This window comes from Hermetia illucens, chromosome 5, assembly GCF_905115235.1.
Source record: "Hermetia illucens chromosome 5, iHerIll2.2.curated.20191125, whole genome shotgun sequence".
NCBI lineage: Eukaryota > Metazoa > Arthropoda > Insecta > Diptera > Stratiomyidae > Hermetia > Hermetia illucens.
The window spans coordinates 65,029,514-65,046,618 of NC_051853.1; the positions used below are offsets into that span (position 1 = coordinate 65,029,514).

Sequence of the window (17,105 nt, forward strand, 5' to 3'; positions counted from 1 at the left end):
TCAGATAATAAGTAACATTCGCACCCCAGGTTTCAACTTCCTTAGAGCAATTCATATTTAGATAGACACCAACGCCACCATAATTCCTTCTTTATATTTCCAGATGTCCCGAGAGAATGCAATAAAATTCCTGCGAGATATCAGGCTAGGCATCGAATACCTGCAGGACTCATATGCTAACCGTGTGTTCCCTAACCACCTGAAAATTGGCTCCTTACATCCAGTAAGCACTTTAAAAATTGATCCTGAAATCAGAAAATAAAATAATCATAAAAATAAATGTTCCTTTCCACTCAGAAGACCGTTCATGCACCTGTGCCAGCTTCTCCACCAACCACAACGACAACAAGCCCCGCAGAATCACGTCCGATGCTATCGCCAACCATAAGAAAAGCTCTCGAGGGAATCCCGTCCCTTCTGAGATTACAGGAGATGAATAACGACCGGAATAAAGGTAAAATTGAGCTGTTGTTACCTAACCGCTTTCATGGCCACTCAAGCCCGAATGTATAATATGACACAATATTGTTAGCAATGAATAGCTGCGTATGTGTAAAAAGATGTTTAAAGGAATTTTTTCGTCCTTTGTAGAGAACTCCCTGGATTATGATGAGATGTCGGGAAGGTTGCGACTGGCTGATTTTCTCTACGCTGAATATTCATTGGAGGAGGTCATCTATCAGCTGGCCAAGGTTAGTATCAGTATTTTGAGGAGGGCAAATGTGAGTGCTATTGTTGTCATTAAGAATGCTCATTCCACTATGAATATGATACTTTCCATTGACAACTTTCTGACATGATTGATCTGGAAATTTGAAATAAAAGGTGCGATTAAGGTAAAGGAAACTACATGTCCATACATACATTTATTTATATAAAAATTGAAAGTAAATCCAGGTGAAAGTCCAAAGCTTAGCTTATGTTTAAAACTAGATATGTCAGGAAAAGGACTCCAAAGAACCAAAAAGTTGTGTTACAACACTCAAAATTCGGGACTGGAATTAGAATTCAAGCTCCGTGGAGGGCACTTCGGAAATGTGTGCGTTATATGTACTATACGGAGTGCGACAGTAAATTATGTTAATACAGACAGAGTAGTCCAATATGCCGGTAGAGAGTTTAAAAGGAGTGCACAAGCTAAAGGTTTTCCGTTGTTGTAGCTAATACTTCATTTTTGGAATCAGTCGGTAAGTCCTCCCTATCCTATCTCCTGCACCAAACTGTAAAGGTGACGGAGCACTCCAATACGCGACGTTTTTGCACATCGTTGATTACATGCATTGGTTTCGTACAGACTTTTCCTCTTGACCGCGAGAATGTCACTGCATTTTCAGACGTCGTTCTGTAAGCGCTCGCAATTCTTAACGATATGCCGTTGCCAACAATCTTCTGGATGAGGACCTTTCTATTACTTCTGCCCAGGCAGGAATTTCATACAGCAATACCGAGGTAACCACTTTAAACAGCAAAAATCTAGCTTTGGTCCACTTTTATCAATTACTATTCCAAGATATTTAAGTGAGTGTTCTAATTAAACCAGATACTCTCCCACTTTGGTTTTAAGAAACTGATTCTCCCTTGATCTAGTGGTACATACTGTCTCTGCTCTATGGTCCGCCTGTCCCAAGACACTTACTTCAAATCATTTCTTAACAGTGTGAACCGATTCGAGCTCTCTATTCTCCATTCTCATAATAGTTTCGAACTTCGAACGCCTTCGAAAATACTCCCCCTCTCAGGTGGGATGATAAACGCTTTTGTAGTTTTCGATCCTAACCTCCCACACTAAGGAAACATCCTGCCTTCGAGCAGAACTCTCTAGTTATCAAGGAAACAAAGTGTTTCTTTTTTTCAAATTTTCTCTAAGTGTAGCCAAAACTACGCTATACACTCTACCGCAGGAATCGATATGCTCCTTATTACAAACTACTTAATTTAGTTTATTTGGATGGGTCGCATCTCCGAGCACTCTAACCTTTATTAGGCCCATTGTACTATCCCCGTAAATCTTCAGGCTTTTGTGAATCTGAGAATGTACAGATCCTCCATTGAAGAAAACCTTACTGAGGTGTCTTCGTTCGAAATCTGGGGACCCCGGACAGCTGCATATGAAGTGCAGGTCCGTCTCTTCCTTCTCCTCAGCGGAAATCACCACCCTAATATTTTCCATAGGGTAGTTTAAAGAGCAGTGTCCCTTTAAAAGCCCTACTAGGGTTTTCATGTCCCACTTCTTAAAGGACAACAAAAATGCCGCTCTCGGCCTCGGGGTCTTTCACGAGTATTTTCTCTTGCCCGTTTTTCCACTCGGCTGCCTGCATCCTTGTAATTTCACCCTTCAGAGTAGACCTGACCCCATCATTGTGGATCCAGACCCCTGGGGAGCCAGTTTATCAGCCTCTTCATTACCAGCGATGTTTGCGTTCCCTGGCCCCCACACTAGGAATGAACTAGGCCAAGTTTTAGCAATTTTGAGAGGGTGAGGCCAGTTTTACAATGGAGTTCCCCATCCGTCTTCCATGAATGACTCGTCGATGAAGATTATTAAGTCTATAATCCGAAAAGAGTCATGGCCAGTTATCGGCAATTCTTCTCTTTTGGTGATAATGATAGAGTATGTCTTTTGAAAGACGAATCTGGAAACCATATGATCGGCTGGCTTCAGAACTACTGAATGTTTGTCAAAGAATTTCCAGATGGACGCATGACCATATGATTGTCCGCCTTTCCCTGCTGTAATATTATCAAGTCTATTGGCGTCATCGGTTGCTTTCCGTATCACCTCCAAATGAATGCAGGTTAGATTTAGGACAGCTTTGAGTGCCCCAATCCGCGTAGTACTCATTGTTCCAGTAATACCTAGGCAATCGAGCATCTGAGCCTGCGTCAGCAGCTTCCTGCAGTTAGCAAAGTTCAGTCTCGGCCACCAGACAATGCATGCATACATCAAAATACATAAAATAAATTCATTGCGGTGAAATTCCCCAGGTCTTACCTATCGCAGTCCTACAGCACCGGGGCAATCTGTAGGATCTCTGATATTGTTTCTGAACATGGTGCTTCCACGGTAGATTGGAGGCGAGATGTACTCCTAAAAACTTGCCGGTTTTTACCAGTTGGATTTCCTCTGCTGACGTTCCTAATAAACATAACTAGTCCAATTTTCCCAGCGTTCGTCGTGAGTCCCTCGCGAAAGCACCAACTATGAAGAGTTACATTCAAGCGGTCATATGCTGTGTCCGCAAACTTGCCGGTAATTATTAAGCCTAGATGACCCGTAAATGCTTGCGCGAAGACCTTTTTGTAGTCCAGGAGTCATAGCAAGGTACCAATTACCAGGGGTCATAGCAAAGGGAGAGACATCGCTGTGGGCAGCCCCTAAGACATCCTTCATCAATAGAGCATAGGCCGACCAATATGTGGATTTTTTCCCACTCCGGCAAATGAAGGATCCAACTGATTAACAGCGGATCGATTACATGCTGTCTTGTCGCGTCACAAATTGCCGCGAATGATATATAATTGAAGGTACTTTCAGTTTTTGCCGTGTGCTCATGGAGTGCTGTCTCCGCGGATTTGCCTGTCTGGTAGGGGTATTGCCGATATTGAAGTGGCAATTTAGGAATGTGTATATCTCTTATGAACTGATCTACTAGTCTTTCTAGTCATTTTAGTAGAAAGGATGTTAGACTGTTCGATCGGAAGCTTTTTGCGTCCGCGTAGGTAAGTTTCCCTGGTTTGGGAATAAATATCACCTTCACATCACGCGTGTGGTGTGCATGCACCATAGATATTCCAAATATGTAAACCGAGGGCATCCATTCCCGCTATTACTATCGCAGGATTGATACCATTCGGACCTGCAGATTTGCATCTATATTACGAGCTAAATGCCCATTTGACTTGCATCAGTGATATTACTTCCAGTCTCCTGATTGAGAGCTGTATACACATGTCGGCCCCGAGATGAGATTTTGGATGCTGCCTGGAAAATGCACTCCAAGCAAATGATTTGTCGTTTCTTCATTGCTCTCTGTGCACCTTCCGCTCTGTAAACGTAAGTAACCCAGCTTCTAGCTACGTTCTTAAACAAAGATTCACTTCAAATTTGAGGTTGCCTGAAGAGAGTTAATCTCTTCGCATGATGATCGTTTAGCCAGCCAGCGGCTGAATCAGATTTCGGAGCACGATTGAGGAGCACCTAAATTGCTTGTAATGATTAGAATCTGCGTACCTATATCCTTTTCGCTCTTAAGCATTAAGTTCTAAGCTTACTAATACTCTTGTTCCACCAATAGATAAGATGTCATTATTTGCTTCCTACTATATATAAGCACAATTCTTTCGCGGTCCTTGCAGTAGTGATTTAGACTATCCGAAGAGAAGGAGCAGGACTTACTTGTCAAAGATTTCTGAGTTTCTTTATCTCTTTCTGCCTTTGCCACATTGTTTTTCATTTTCGTTCATTAAATTTTCACTAAATCGTTAGGATAATCCATGCGAAAGGGTATTGCTGACAAAAAGAAGGCTAGTAAATTTGCTATTCTCGTAAGAAGGATACGGGAATGGTTTGTGTTTATAAAGGAAATGTCGACTGGCGTTAATGTAAACAATACCGCTCGTTGTCAGCGGCTTGTTACTTTGATGATAATTATGATGAATTAAAGATAATTAATAATCGCAGACGCAAAAATCCAATTAGATCAGGGCCTTGAAGTGTGTTAGAACACTTCACTCAAAACTGTAAAGGCACAACACAGGATTACAGTATAATGTAGCAGGCAATTTTCATCATCATCAACGGCGCAACAACCAGTGTCCGGTCTAGGCCTGCCTTAATAAGGAATTCTAGACATCGCAGTTTTGCCCGAGGTCCACCAATTTGATATCCCTAGTAGCTAGCATCCTGGCCTACGCGATCGCTCCATCTCAGGCAAAGAATACCACGCTTGCTCCTTCTTTTTCTACCATAGTATAAGGGTAATTATAGACTTTCCGGGCTGGATCGTCCTTACCCACACGGATTAGGTGACCCACTCACCGCAACCTCTGGAGCCTGATTTTATCTACAATCTGACGGTCGTGGTGTCGGTTATAGATTTGGTTGCTTCACTGTCATTTGAACGATGTGCCAATCAGATTATGCGTAATTTGAACACCGTACTAAACTGCATTTCTTTTTCAGTATTGGAACGTTCGTGCTGTCTTACCATTCAGGTGATGTTATACCCTCTTGAATAACCCGATTGAAGAACTCACTAAGCCAAAGGGGCCTCAGCTCTTCGCTTTCTAAAGCTCAACAGTGACGTCTTCTGGGTGTTTGATTGCTTCCTAGATTTCTATGGCATTGATAAATGGCATTGCTCCAAACATCGGCAGTGACTGTGCAAACGGAGAATTAGCAAATTCTTCCGTTGAAATCTGCATGAAATAATCCCGGCGTTGAGCAAAATGCCATTCTTGTCGTTTCGCAAATGAAGCGTCGTCATAGATCTTTCACGCGATCCAAAGTATTCAACCTACCATAAAGATATTTGTAGAGGACTGCTCGAGTGACAACGGTCGCTTTCTTTTTGTCCCGATTCGTAATGAAAGCGTTCGTTCTCACTCTTTCTTCATCATCAAATCGCTCAACTTCTTTAACGTCGTCACGGAAACTGTCAGCGATGACAAAGTTGACACCATATTAAATTTTCTCCGTATTTGCGTTTTAAGTCGCAGCTTTTGGCGCTACACCATCAAGTTTCATGTGAAGCGCAGATATCAATGCGCCTTTCTCAAAGGAGTTCTTACAGCCTAACATTGTCAATGCGCCAAGAACTCTTGCTGATTTCCTGATAGCACAGGGTTCCGTCCTACCCTAAGATGAACGCACCAACATCTTTCCGAGGCTTTTTATTCAACCCCACTAATTTTGGAGAGATATTGAATACGTTTTCTTGAACCACCTGTCCCACTATACTTTATTTATCTTTTTCCCTGATCTCAGCATTTTATTTTTGTTTTACTCCTTCTTTATCTGGACTTGTTATATAAATAACATGAGGGTTTTAGGCCATTCTCTATCCACCAGCTGTAACTCCTTTACTACTCTGAGCTCAGCTATAAAAGTATAAAATTTTGCACTCACGTTGGCGCCATTGCAAAGCATATGATGTTTGGAGAGTGTTTAGAGAAACTCAAAACACCATTAATTGTTCAACTGTAGGGAGTACTCCTCTCCCTCCTGCGACACTAAGCTATTGTACTTTAGCCTACAGGAAGCTGTCATGAATCTAGGGTCAAATTAACGCTTAGTGCATCGCCTAAGCAAATATTAACTGCAAGATTCCGATTCAGCATAAGAAACATCTCAGTAGTGCAATGTTACATACCAAAGAAGACTTTCCATACGGGGACTAGAGGGCTTTCTGTGAGCGACTCAATACATTCCAGGAGAGACTTACTAAAGGGGACACTGTTTGGATAAGTGATAGGAAAGCACAGAGCCTTCGACAACATCAATCGGGTTTAAACATACTAGGAACGTACATTTAAACAAACGACTACATCACGATCAGGGGTAACATTAGGAGTTGTCTGTTGGATGGGTGTAACAAGAGAGGCGTTGACGTAAGTCTTGAATGAGATCACTTATTGAACATTTGTCTTTGTTTACGATATCGCATCAGCATCTACTCGACCTCGACCTCTAAGCTCAGCACGGTCCATTTTCAACATCTAGATGCTGTTTAGCACCATAAGATCCGCATCGAAATGCTCCTATAAACAAAATTGAAAGCATCTCGGCCGTCAATGAACTGAAGGGAACAAGGCCATTGGACTTGGCCTTCTCCGCGCGGAGCTGTTCCTTGCAATCCCTGCAACCTCTGCAGAGATACTACCAGATACTTCCACTCATCTAGACATCCTGAGAATCTGAGACCTTTACCAGGAAGTGGAAAAGAACATGATCGTTGAAATTACGAAGAAGGACATCCGTCTTGAGTGCGACAATTGGAGAGATATTTGCGTGCTCCTTACCGTCCCACACATTAAATCCTGAAGCACATAAAAAACATCTCGAAAGCAGATTGGTTTCTGCTTTGGACCCTCCTTCTTGCTCCCCGTTCTTCATGGGGATTCAATGGATTATGTTATCTTTCCTCAAACAACTCGACTACACTAATGACATGATTGCTGCCTGCTTGCACACCGATTCAGGCATCTTGTCCAAATTTCTCTGGATTTGGAAAAAGTGGCGAACAGAGTTAGGCTGAAGATAGGCACCTACAAAACCAGTCAGTCAGTCAGGTAGCTCTTCCTATCCCATCAATAAGCAGAACATCGAAAGCACCCATCAATTTGTTTTTTGTCAACATTGTTTTCGCTGATGGTGGCATCGAACTCGAAGTTACCCGACGTATTAATAGCGCCAGATCCTCTGTTCTATCCAAAATTTGGAAATATCACTTTCTCAATACCAATATCAAGTTAAAGTTGTAGTACCTATGTCTTACTAGATGGAAGTAAAGTGACTATCGTTGTTACGCGCTACAAGCTTTCGCCAATTAATATATGCGTCATGTCAGTGAGGTCTAAGACAATAACTAATTAAGAACATGGTCAGCGTACGAGCCTGTTACCCATGGACGTGTTAATCAGGAAGCGGAAGTACCAATGGATAGGTCACACATTAAGGAGACGACAGGTCTATTTCGAGTAATACCATGCATTGGAACTTACTATCCCAGGATGACCGGCGAGTGAGTCGCCATAGATGTAGGTGGCGCCAAAGAGTGCAGTTGTGGGAATCAAAGCCAGGAAAAGATTATGTAAATGGCGGCCGGTAGTTAATGACGTGCGCGTCGCTATTTATGTTGGCGTCTTTCTCAGTGTTCATCCGATAACGATTTACAATCCACTGCACCGGAAATCGTTTCAAAAACGAGGCTGCTTCTTTGCGGTGGCATGATGAGTAGTTCACCTGCTACACCACTCTCTTACGACTGAGCAAGTCGGAAAATGCGAGTATTGCTGTTAGTCACGATTCGGCTACTTTCTATTGCGAACGTAGCTCTTTTCGACTTGGGACCTGTATGTTTCGGCTGTTGTCCCATTTGGTGATCGACTCTGACGCCCAGACTTCAGATCGAAGGGCGCTTCGAAAAATGTGGGATTTCAATTGTTCGAAACTCGCATTCGCTTCTCGATTATTCATGTCTACAGGGAAAACTTGGTCCGACAACCTTGAAATAACTCTGAATGGTTGATTATATGTAAGCTCCAGAGGCTTTCTCACGCGATCAATCATTGAGCAGGTTCTTGTAGACGAAGATCTTTTTCACGGTGTTGGCGGGGTGTCGATATCGGACGTAAACGTCTACCCTACTCCCTGAATTGCTGCGGGGTGGTGGTGCTGCACCATCGCGATGATGCATTTCCGCATGTCCAAATGGTGAGCACACAACGAAGACTTACTAAGGTAAGATAATCAAGCTCCCACTTGATCGGGCCAAATCCTCAAATTTTTGTAAATGGTGCATCACCTTTGATTCCTCGAAGGCGGTAATGATACGGTTTTTAATCAATGTGTACAGATCTGACTGCAGAGGGCAATTGGCACTATCAACGGCAAGTTCGCCGGATCTGCGTGCTGGGCGATATAATCAAACTTCGTCCTCTCGCGAAAACCAAAAGCGCACATTGTCCTTATAAAACGCGGGAAACTTCGCTATGTGCCGAATTTCTTCTCGAACGCAGACTCTGTCTGAGAAGAGTCTTATATGATGGCGTTGCCACGTGATGGGCATTCTCCACTTCGTCCAATTGCTACTACGATTGACGAACCCGCTCCTCTGTTTCGCTCAAAGTGGAGTGTCATTTCCAGTAGCTGGCGAACTCCGCAGGATGTAATGCCTTGTTGCTACTATCCGCGAATGAGACGGATGATCGTGAATTCCACTGTTCACTGTTTTTTTTTTTCAGACTCACCCATGTGTTTATCAAACAGCTTTGTCTCTTAAATTTTCTCGGTTTTCGACACCAATTTTGTGGGAATCAAAGTCAGGCTCATGGCTAATGACACCCATGTTGCTGTTGATTATGGTGGCGTTTTGAATTCTCATCCGATTAAGGTTTACAATCCACTGCACTGAAAATCGTTTCGTAAGCGAGGCCACCGCCTTCCAGTGAAATGATGAACATCGAGTAGTTCGCCCGCTATAGAGGAAGAATGAAAGCTGTTCCGAAAATTGTGGGGGGAGTTAAAACTCGTTACCAGGAATGGGCAACGGTATGTTACACGAAAGGGGTTATGACAACTATAATTTATAATAAAAAGGTTGTTTCAAAGAGATATGACGGTCATTCACACCATAGTGTTCGAAAATTAGCACTCACAATACCAAGTAAAAGCAAATATCCATACTCACAAAAGCAAATATACATGCCTAGATACTCACATGATAACGCAAACCCCAATAAAAGCCAAGGGCAAACACCCTTCTAACTATATCAAAGTGCGAGTATATCATCCACAACATTAATATTCATATCCACTTTTTATCAGAGCATATGGCTAATCGGAAGTACATAACTACCTACTTATTTTTCAGGTCATGTTTTCAGAATCGCTTGCTAATGGCTCGGAACAGGCCCAGAATGCTTTACAGCGTTTAACAGCGTTCCTCGAGGCAGAGGGTGACCATGGGCGGATTTCGCCAGCTCTACAGAAAAAGATATTAGGTAAATATCCTCTCCAAGAGTCAGATACATGCATTAGATACGAACCTTTTCTTTTCGAAAAAATGGGTATTTAATATTGGGTTAGATGGAAACAATTACGAGTAGTGACCGGATCCTACCTTCTGCTCCACTGTCTATGCGTTGTACTCATGTACACATATAGATATGGATTCTAGTTCGTTCGTGCAGTACTGAACCTCATTGAATTATCTAAAAGCTTCAATATATGAGCACGTATATGATTTGTGTCATTTGAATGTTTTCATTACAGATGTAATTCTGAACGCGCTTTCTGATGTCCTGGCAGAACATCCGGAGTTGATAGCAGCTGCACGTACCGGTTTGGGGAGCTCATTTCACAAGCTTCCTAAACACATCGTCGAACCAATCAAAAATTAATTGGTGAATACTGAATTCGTTGAAACTAAATCCGTTTATGGCTATACTTTCACCTTAAACATGTAACAGGAATCAAATCGTCTCTCAACTGATAGATTCTTTCATTGTTTCCGGTCACGATGGATAATTTGGCTCTGTCAGCATTATTAATGTAAACACATAGTACGTCCACAATACAAACTCCATGAAATGTAATCAAATCATCTTATAGAACCAAAGGAGCATTAGGAAAATTGAAATCTATTTTTTGGGGTTTTCTTTCAGGATATCTGATATTTTTTGTGTCCTAGCCAGTCACATTTATTATAATATAATGGTCATAGTCGGTCAGTCGGACTGAAGGAGGAACTCGCATCATTAGAAATTCGAAGAAAAGCACAGAAAAAAGATACTCTTGGACTAGTCTCTTTACGACTTGAACCTTTTATCCGACAGATCCTCTCTGACCAGGTTTACAATAATCATATTCACATTTCAAAAGGACCAGTTATAATACCTACCACCTACGAGTTTCTTCTAATGCTTCTAGGAAGACTAGCAAACAGTTGTTAGTAGGCATACCTGCAAAATTTAAAGATATTTGCGATTTCCGTGGAAAAGTTGATACGTATATTTATTGAAATTTAAGTCTACAGGACTGCATGGGGATAATACCATATAACACAAGCCGAAAAAGGCTTACACAACACACTACACAAAAGGCTGGTGGAGCGAATACAAATGAATTGATATAAAAAGTTTGTTCTTTCTATCTCTGTTAAATTGAACGAATCAACTTATTCACGTAAATCGTCGATTGAGCAGATACAGATATCTACGAGTATATCTAAATTAGAATGGTTTAGATATTTCACTCTTGTTCTACGAGGTGTACTCAGTCGAAAAGCTTTTACATGTATATAAATAGATATCGTAAACACACACCCGTAAAAACTTATGCATACTTCCAGAGAATACATACATAGATGTAACTATTGACATCCAATGAAGGAGTAAACTGTAAATTGCAATTATACAGTCGAATTATAATATATATATATATATATACATAAATATAAATATATAAACATACACATATATATTGATAGTCAATGAAACATCGTTAATATACTAACACGTAGTTCAATTAAACTCTTTAGTCGAATTAATTTATTGTTCGTCACCGATATTTAACGCAATGGTTTCTCCGGGACATCTGATTTGTTAATATGAATTAACTTTCCTTTAGTTAAATATGAATAGTTATTCATTGATTTTTGTTGTTTGATTTAACTGAAAAATAAAATATTTATTGACAGCTAAGAAAGGATATTTTATTCAAGCAGTTGAAAAAAAGTGTGCAATTAGACGCGCCAGTGGCGGTCAAAGGGTAACATAGGTTCCCGAGCGAAAGCACGGATTGGTACCTATAATGAAGTACAGAACCTGGGAAACGTGGAACAACACCAATAGTTATGCTACTAAACTCTACATCCACCTCCGCGTGGTGAACGCTGGGAATTCTTTCTTAATGAAAATTTACAGGCGAAGATGAAGACGAATCTACGGCGTTTACAAACAAGACAAACTGTGTAAATTAATTCCCCAGGTTAGGGGTCGTTGTAAGGCTGGCGACCCCACCTGGAAAAACTACTTGTTACGAAGCTATAGAAGGAATATCGGACTGGACCCGCTACACAACGACAAACCCAACAAGAAAATAGACAAACGATTTCTGCATTTTCTGCTAAAAAGCCCATCGACATCCGGTCTCAATACAAGGCTGGTGCTCGAAGTAGGCTTCCTAGCCAGCCAAAAAATGAATAGAAAATGAATCGGCTTTGAAAAGATAAGCGAACGGCTATACAATCTGCTCTTTCGTGGCAAATTTTCAAATATCAGCTCCCCTAACGTTCATATCCCTACAGAAGAAAACTGGAAACTCCGAGAATACCTTCCAGGAAGGGAACTCTAGTTGTGATATTAAAATCATACTTGCAGATTTCAATAGGAATAGAGTGCGCATTTAGGCAACATATCGGATCCCATAGCTTATTAAGGATTTGTTTGCAAAACAAAACCTAATTAAAATCGGTTCAATGTCTGTCTGTCTGTCTGTTTTTGTTTTTCCGATGGAAGGTGGAAAGCTTTAAAAGCTACCGCAGGCCCCTGTCACACAATTATGTGGGACTCTTACCCACTAAAACCACTTCCTTCTCCTTCCACTCTCCCCACGGGAATCCCATTTGGTATTAAGTCGCGAGGCTGGATCAAAATTTATTCTGCGATCATGTTAATCTTCGTATTTCTCTCGCGTTCATTCTTTCGGATGACTTCTTCCTGCCTAAACTTCTTTCCGATGGCTGCAATCACCTTTTCGACTTCGGTCCATATCCCCTTTAATTTCAATAAATATTCCATTATATTTTCGGGTGTAAAGTGCTTCTCGGTTGTAGTTTCTAAGGTAGCCCTTTGGGCTTCGAATCTGGGGCAATGAAAAAAGACGTGTTCTGCGTCCTCTGCAATATTTGGGCACTTTGGGCAATATGGCGAATCATCACGCCCAAATCGATACAGATATACTCGATAGCCTCCGTGTCCGCTCAAGAATTGAGTTAGGTCGAAACTTACTTCGCCGTGGGGTCGCGCGATCTATGATATTTCCGGATATCCCATATGATTTTGTGAGTCCAGCGGCCTTTTTCTGACTCGTCCCACTTCTCTTGCTATTCCGCGATATTTTCAGTTCGTGCGACCTGCGGTGAGGTACGTTCGGTCGTAAAGTCATTGTATTTCTTACGCCAGAATCTCAATCGGGACCATTCCTGCTATCACGCAAGCTGCTTCATTGGATATTGTTCTGTAAGCGCAACATGTTCGGACTACACTTATGCGATACGCAGCTCCAATCTTTCTCTTATTTGCTATGTTTTCCTCCACTTGCAATCTGAAATTAAACCTCTGGTCAATCATTACACCTAAGTACTTAAGTACAGGCTTGGAATGAATTGTTTGCGTTCCAACTTTGATCTTCATGGATGCTACCTACAGGCGTGATGATTCGACTTATGCGTGTGGTTTAGCGTGGCCCCGACGGGACCCAGGTCTCGCGCTTTTCCTTGAATGTTAGTACGATTTTGGCGACGCACCTTTTTGCTGTCCTTCAGGCCATTAAAGATGGCTTCCAGAATAGGTGAGCAAAAGATTACCATCATCACAGACTCTCTCTAAACTTGTAAATTACTCAAACAAACTTCGCGATCATACTACCTAGTGGGCAATCACCTTGGGAAGCTAGGGATATCTACGGACACTGCCTATAGGTTTTGTGAGGAGGAGGACGAAACCTCTATATACGTCCTGGAACAGTGTCCGGCACTTGTGCAAAGTAGGTCGAGGCATCTGGGAGAACACTTAATACCAGATGCAAAGCTGAAAGATCTGGAAGTAGGGAAAATACTAAAGTTCCTAACGGTTATAGGCCTGCTTGAGATACTATGATCAATAGGTACACTATAACCAGTAAAAGGGGCACAATAGCTCTTCAAGGACGCGGTGCGACGTTCCCTTAACAGAATAATAATAATAATAATAGTGGGCAAAATACATGCCCAGGCTTCTGACCCCTTTAAGTCACTGGAAATTCTCTGATGCACGGCTCATGTGGGGCACCCATTAAATGAACTTGCCCATGTAGAGGCCCGCAAGTCTCTGGGTTCGTATCCCACGAGATTGATCAAGCTCTCCTCTGTTGATGTTCTGAAGGCCGTTCAGACACACTTATACAAGGAAGGGAAGGAAGACTTTTTGGCAACATCACGAGTGAATGCACATTTTTTCGCCAGCATTTAGGCGACTTTACCTATAATTGAGCAGGAGGTCTCACGTTTACTTACAGCTAAATGACTGAATCGAAGGTTTGGAAACATAACTTCGGACGGAGCGAAGTTAGGAAAAGTAAGGAGTATACCAGGTTTTAGTTAAAGTGTAGATGGTACAACAAGTATTTTAACCGTCAACAAATTCTGTTGAGTAGGGATCCTTGCATGATTAATTACATTTTATATTTTTTTAAGGACGCCAGATTTAGATCATGATACTTTTTCTAATCTCTAGCGGCGCGACATTTCCTGGATGCAGTTTTATTATCGAGTAGCCTTCATGCGTCAAGTTTTTACCGGCCTTCTGGTCCGTTTTGTGCCTTTTCGGATGGAGATTTAATCCAATATCATCACTTTAACTTCATCAACCCAACAACGACTAAACACTCACAATCCTAAAGCATTATTGACTAATATTGGAATACATCCTGCGTTCCGAATCTCATCAACTATATACTAAAACCTAAAATAAATTTTGATCATTCCTTCAATAACGACTGGATAACGACTAAAACCGCTAACATGTGTTATCCCTTGAATTAATATTATTAACTTAACCTTCACAACTCACTAACGACTAAACGCTCATAATCCCAAAAATTAACTACTAATATTGACAAGCTTGCAGCACGTGTCCAGTCTCTTCGGGCAAGCTCTGACACTCATGTGTTTGTAAGGATATAAATTTGTATTTGGCCTTTTTTTGGCCATAAATGATTGTGGCAACATGGCAACATGGGATAAGTGCCTCCTGTTGGTGTGCTTCGTGGATAGTGATAGGTCCTTTTTGAACTGTTAGCCTGCTGTGTCCCAGGAGACACCCTGAGGACCATATAGCTTCGTGATTTTGTCCAGCTATTTCGATTGAGTTGATTTTGAGAATGGGTCCATAAAAGAAACGACCACTTTTCAGCCCCGGCCCTTCTCCTTGTGCATTAAATATCAGACCTGAGGCCAGCTTTGAAAAGTACTAGTCGATACCTTTCATTTGATACCTCACACATTCGACTATATTCGGTGAAAAAAAATTGTACGACCCTTTTGCATGTGTGCAGAAACTGCAGCGCTGCAATGGATTATCTTGTGGGACAACGATTAAGCGCGGAAACTTTACTTCATTTGAGTTAATTGATAGCAGATATGATTCCACTTCTATGTGAAGAAGTAATCTGTATCCACAGGTTACGATAACTAGGCATATCCGGCACAAGAGATGTAACTTCTCCGGATCTATATGGGTTAAAATTGTAGTGAAGAGCTCCCTCCCTAACTAAGACGCCGACGGTTAACCTCCTTGACTAGATAAGTTCTTCCGTGATAGGCTATACAGTTCTGCCAACTTTATTATTTGTGGTAGGTTTGACTGCAGTAAACTTCCTTTTGTCACCGCGCCTACTACACTGAAATTTTGAGAGTTGTCATAGTATTAGAGCTCGAGCATGTGACGCTCGCCTCCACTCGTCGCGATCAAAACGGGTTTCAATCTTTTACATTCATCGATTTACTTTCAGGATTCTGCAGTTAGTCAGGTCTTGTGACGCCCCTTAATAACGTAGCCGGTGACATGGCTAACGCGAATATTCTCTGGTGAACTTCTTCTTTTTCCTTTTTAGCCTTTATTCCATTCAGCAATAGAGTGGGCTCGTCTCGACTGATTACGTCATTTCCTTCTATTATAGAGCTAATCCATGTGAAGTTGAGAAGCTTTAAAATCACCACCAGTACCTCAAGCCATCACAGTTTCAGTCGGCCTTTTGGTCGTTTTCCATCGACTTCGATGCTAGTGACTTCTCATCTGGGGAATTCAAGATAATGGTCAACCGATCAGTAAAATAATGCTCCCGCTTTCTACTGGAGGGGAATCATGTAAGCGGTCGTTGTTGAACTTTAGAGATCGAAGAAACTGCCGAACCAATACGTAAACGAAGACAAGCAATGATCTGGCGATGACCTCTATTAAGGCCATAATAGCATTCCTTTCATTAAGGGCATCCAGAAATCAATTTGATTGCTCGTACGCTACCGATCGGTTGAAACTCAGCTAACCAGCAAATTCTACGGTGAAAGCTGCAGAAATCCACAAACCCGTCACCGTTATCGTTATGGTCACCGAGACCGTGTTCACATATCTGAATAAGGCGTTGTCAGAACCCATTTTGGCATTCAAATGGGTTACTGCGGCACTTATCACCAGATGCAATGTTAAATAGCCACAAAAGAAACTCGGCATATTGATGAAATGAGTAAGGCGATGCATAACTGCTTATAGTTTCAACCGTGTGCAGGAAAAAACCGAAATAGTCATCTTGACCAGAAAGGGAATTCCGATATCACTTCCCAAATGGATTGGCGAGTTGACTACAGAGTCAAAACAAACGGTTAAATATCTTGAACTGACGCTCGACTCGAGCATGAGATAAGCCTGCAGTTGGAATCTCGGCCATAAGTCGACAAGTGACAAATGTTGGAGGCCCACACATACCAGGAAACATTTTCTTGTGGATGCAAAGAACCCCGTTCTGCTCAACGAGGCCCTATATCGTCTTCTTGTAGATGATCGCGAGAGCAATTCCCGTTGTCCTGCTTGGCAATTAACGTAAAGTCATCTACAGACGCAAAATAAGCCAAGAGGCAGATGGACTGCACAATTCAATGTCGGAAAGGCAGATCAAGATTTTGAGAGCAGTAAAGTAAGAAAATGCCTAGCGAATTAAATGCAATCATGAACTGAATGAATTTTTGACGACCCACTATCATTGTCGCTAATCAAAATCCAGAAATCGCAACGGGCTGACTATGTCGAACGAATGTAGGAGGGAAGGATTCCGAAACGGGTGCTGAAAGGCAGAGCCGATGGTAGATGACCAAAGAAGCGCTGGGGGGACGCACTGTACGCAGATTACAAATGAACTAAAGAACGCCATCTTTGAATCGAGATAATTAGAGGCGATGCATCCAGTCTCCCGGATGCTCGGTTTGGGCTGTAAAAAAAGCCCACAAACATATATCCCCTTTAGTCGCCTCTTACGATAAGCAAGAAAGACTTTGCGTATATTCTTAAGCTGAAACACACAGGGCAGTAGTAAGTCGGAAAATCACTACCTTGGTTTGATAAAGCACAAG

The 17,105-nt window shown here is 41.8% G+C and overlaps 1 protein-coding gene across 3 annotated transcripts in view; it reads left to right on the forward strand.

The window, feature by feature from the left end:
- The window catches only part of LOC119657701, a 174,194-nt gene extending 162,770 nt beyond the window's left edge, over positions 1 to 11,424 (forward strand). The window contains exons 7-12 of one of the 3 annotated variants that reach the window (XM_038064741.1): positions 104 to 223; positions 298 to 454; positions 592 to 692; positions 9,594 to 9,723; positions 9,995 to 10,125; positions 10,192 to 11,424. In XM_038064741.1, coding sequence (XP_037920669.1) covers positions 104 to 223; positions 298 to 454; positions 592 to 692; positions 9,594 to 9,723; positions 9,995 to 10,122 — 636 coding nt within the window. In that variant the 3' untranslated portion in view covers positions 10,123 to 10,125; positions 10,192 to 11,424. Of the gene's footprint in view, positions 1 to 103; positions 224 to 297; positions 455 to 591; positions 693 to 9,593; positions 9,724 to 9,994 lie in introns of all 3 variants that reach the window. The other 2 variants (XM_038064740.1, XM_038064742.1) reach the window with 2 other exon arrangements.
- Positions 11,425 to 17,105: the final 5,681 nt, after the last annotated feature.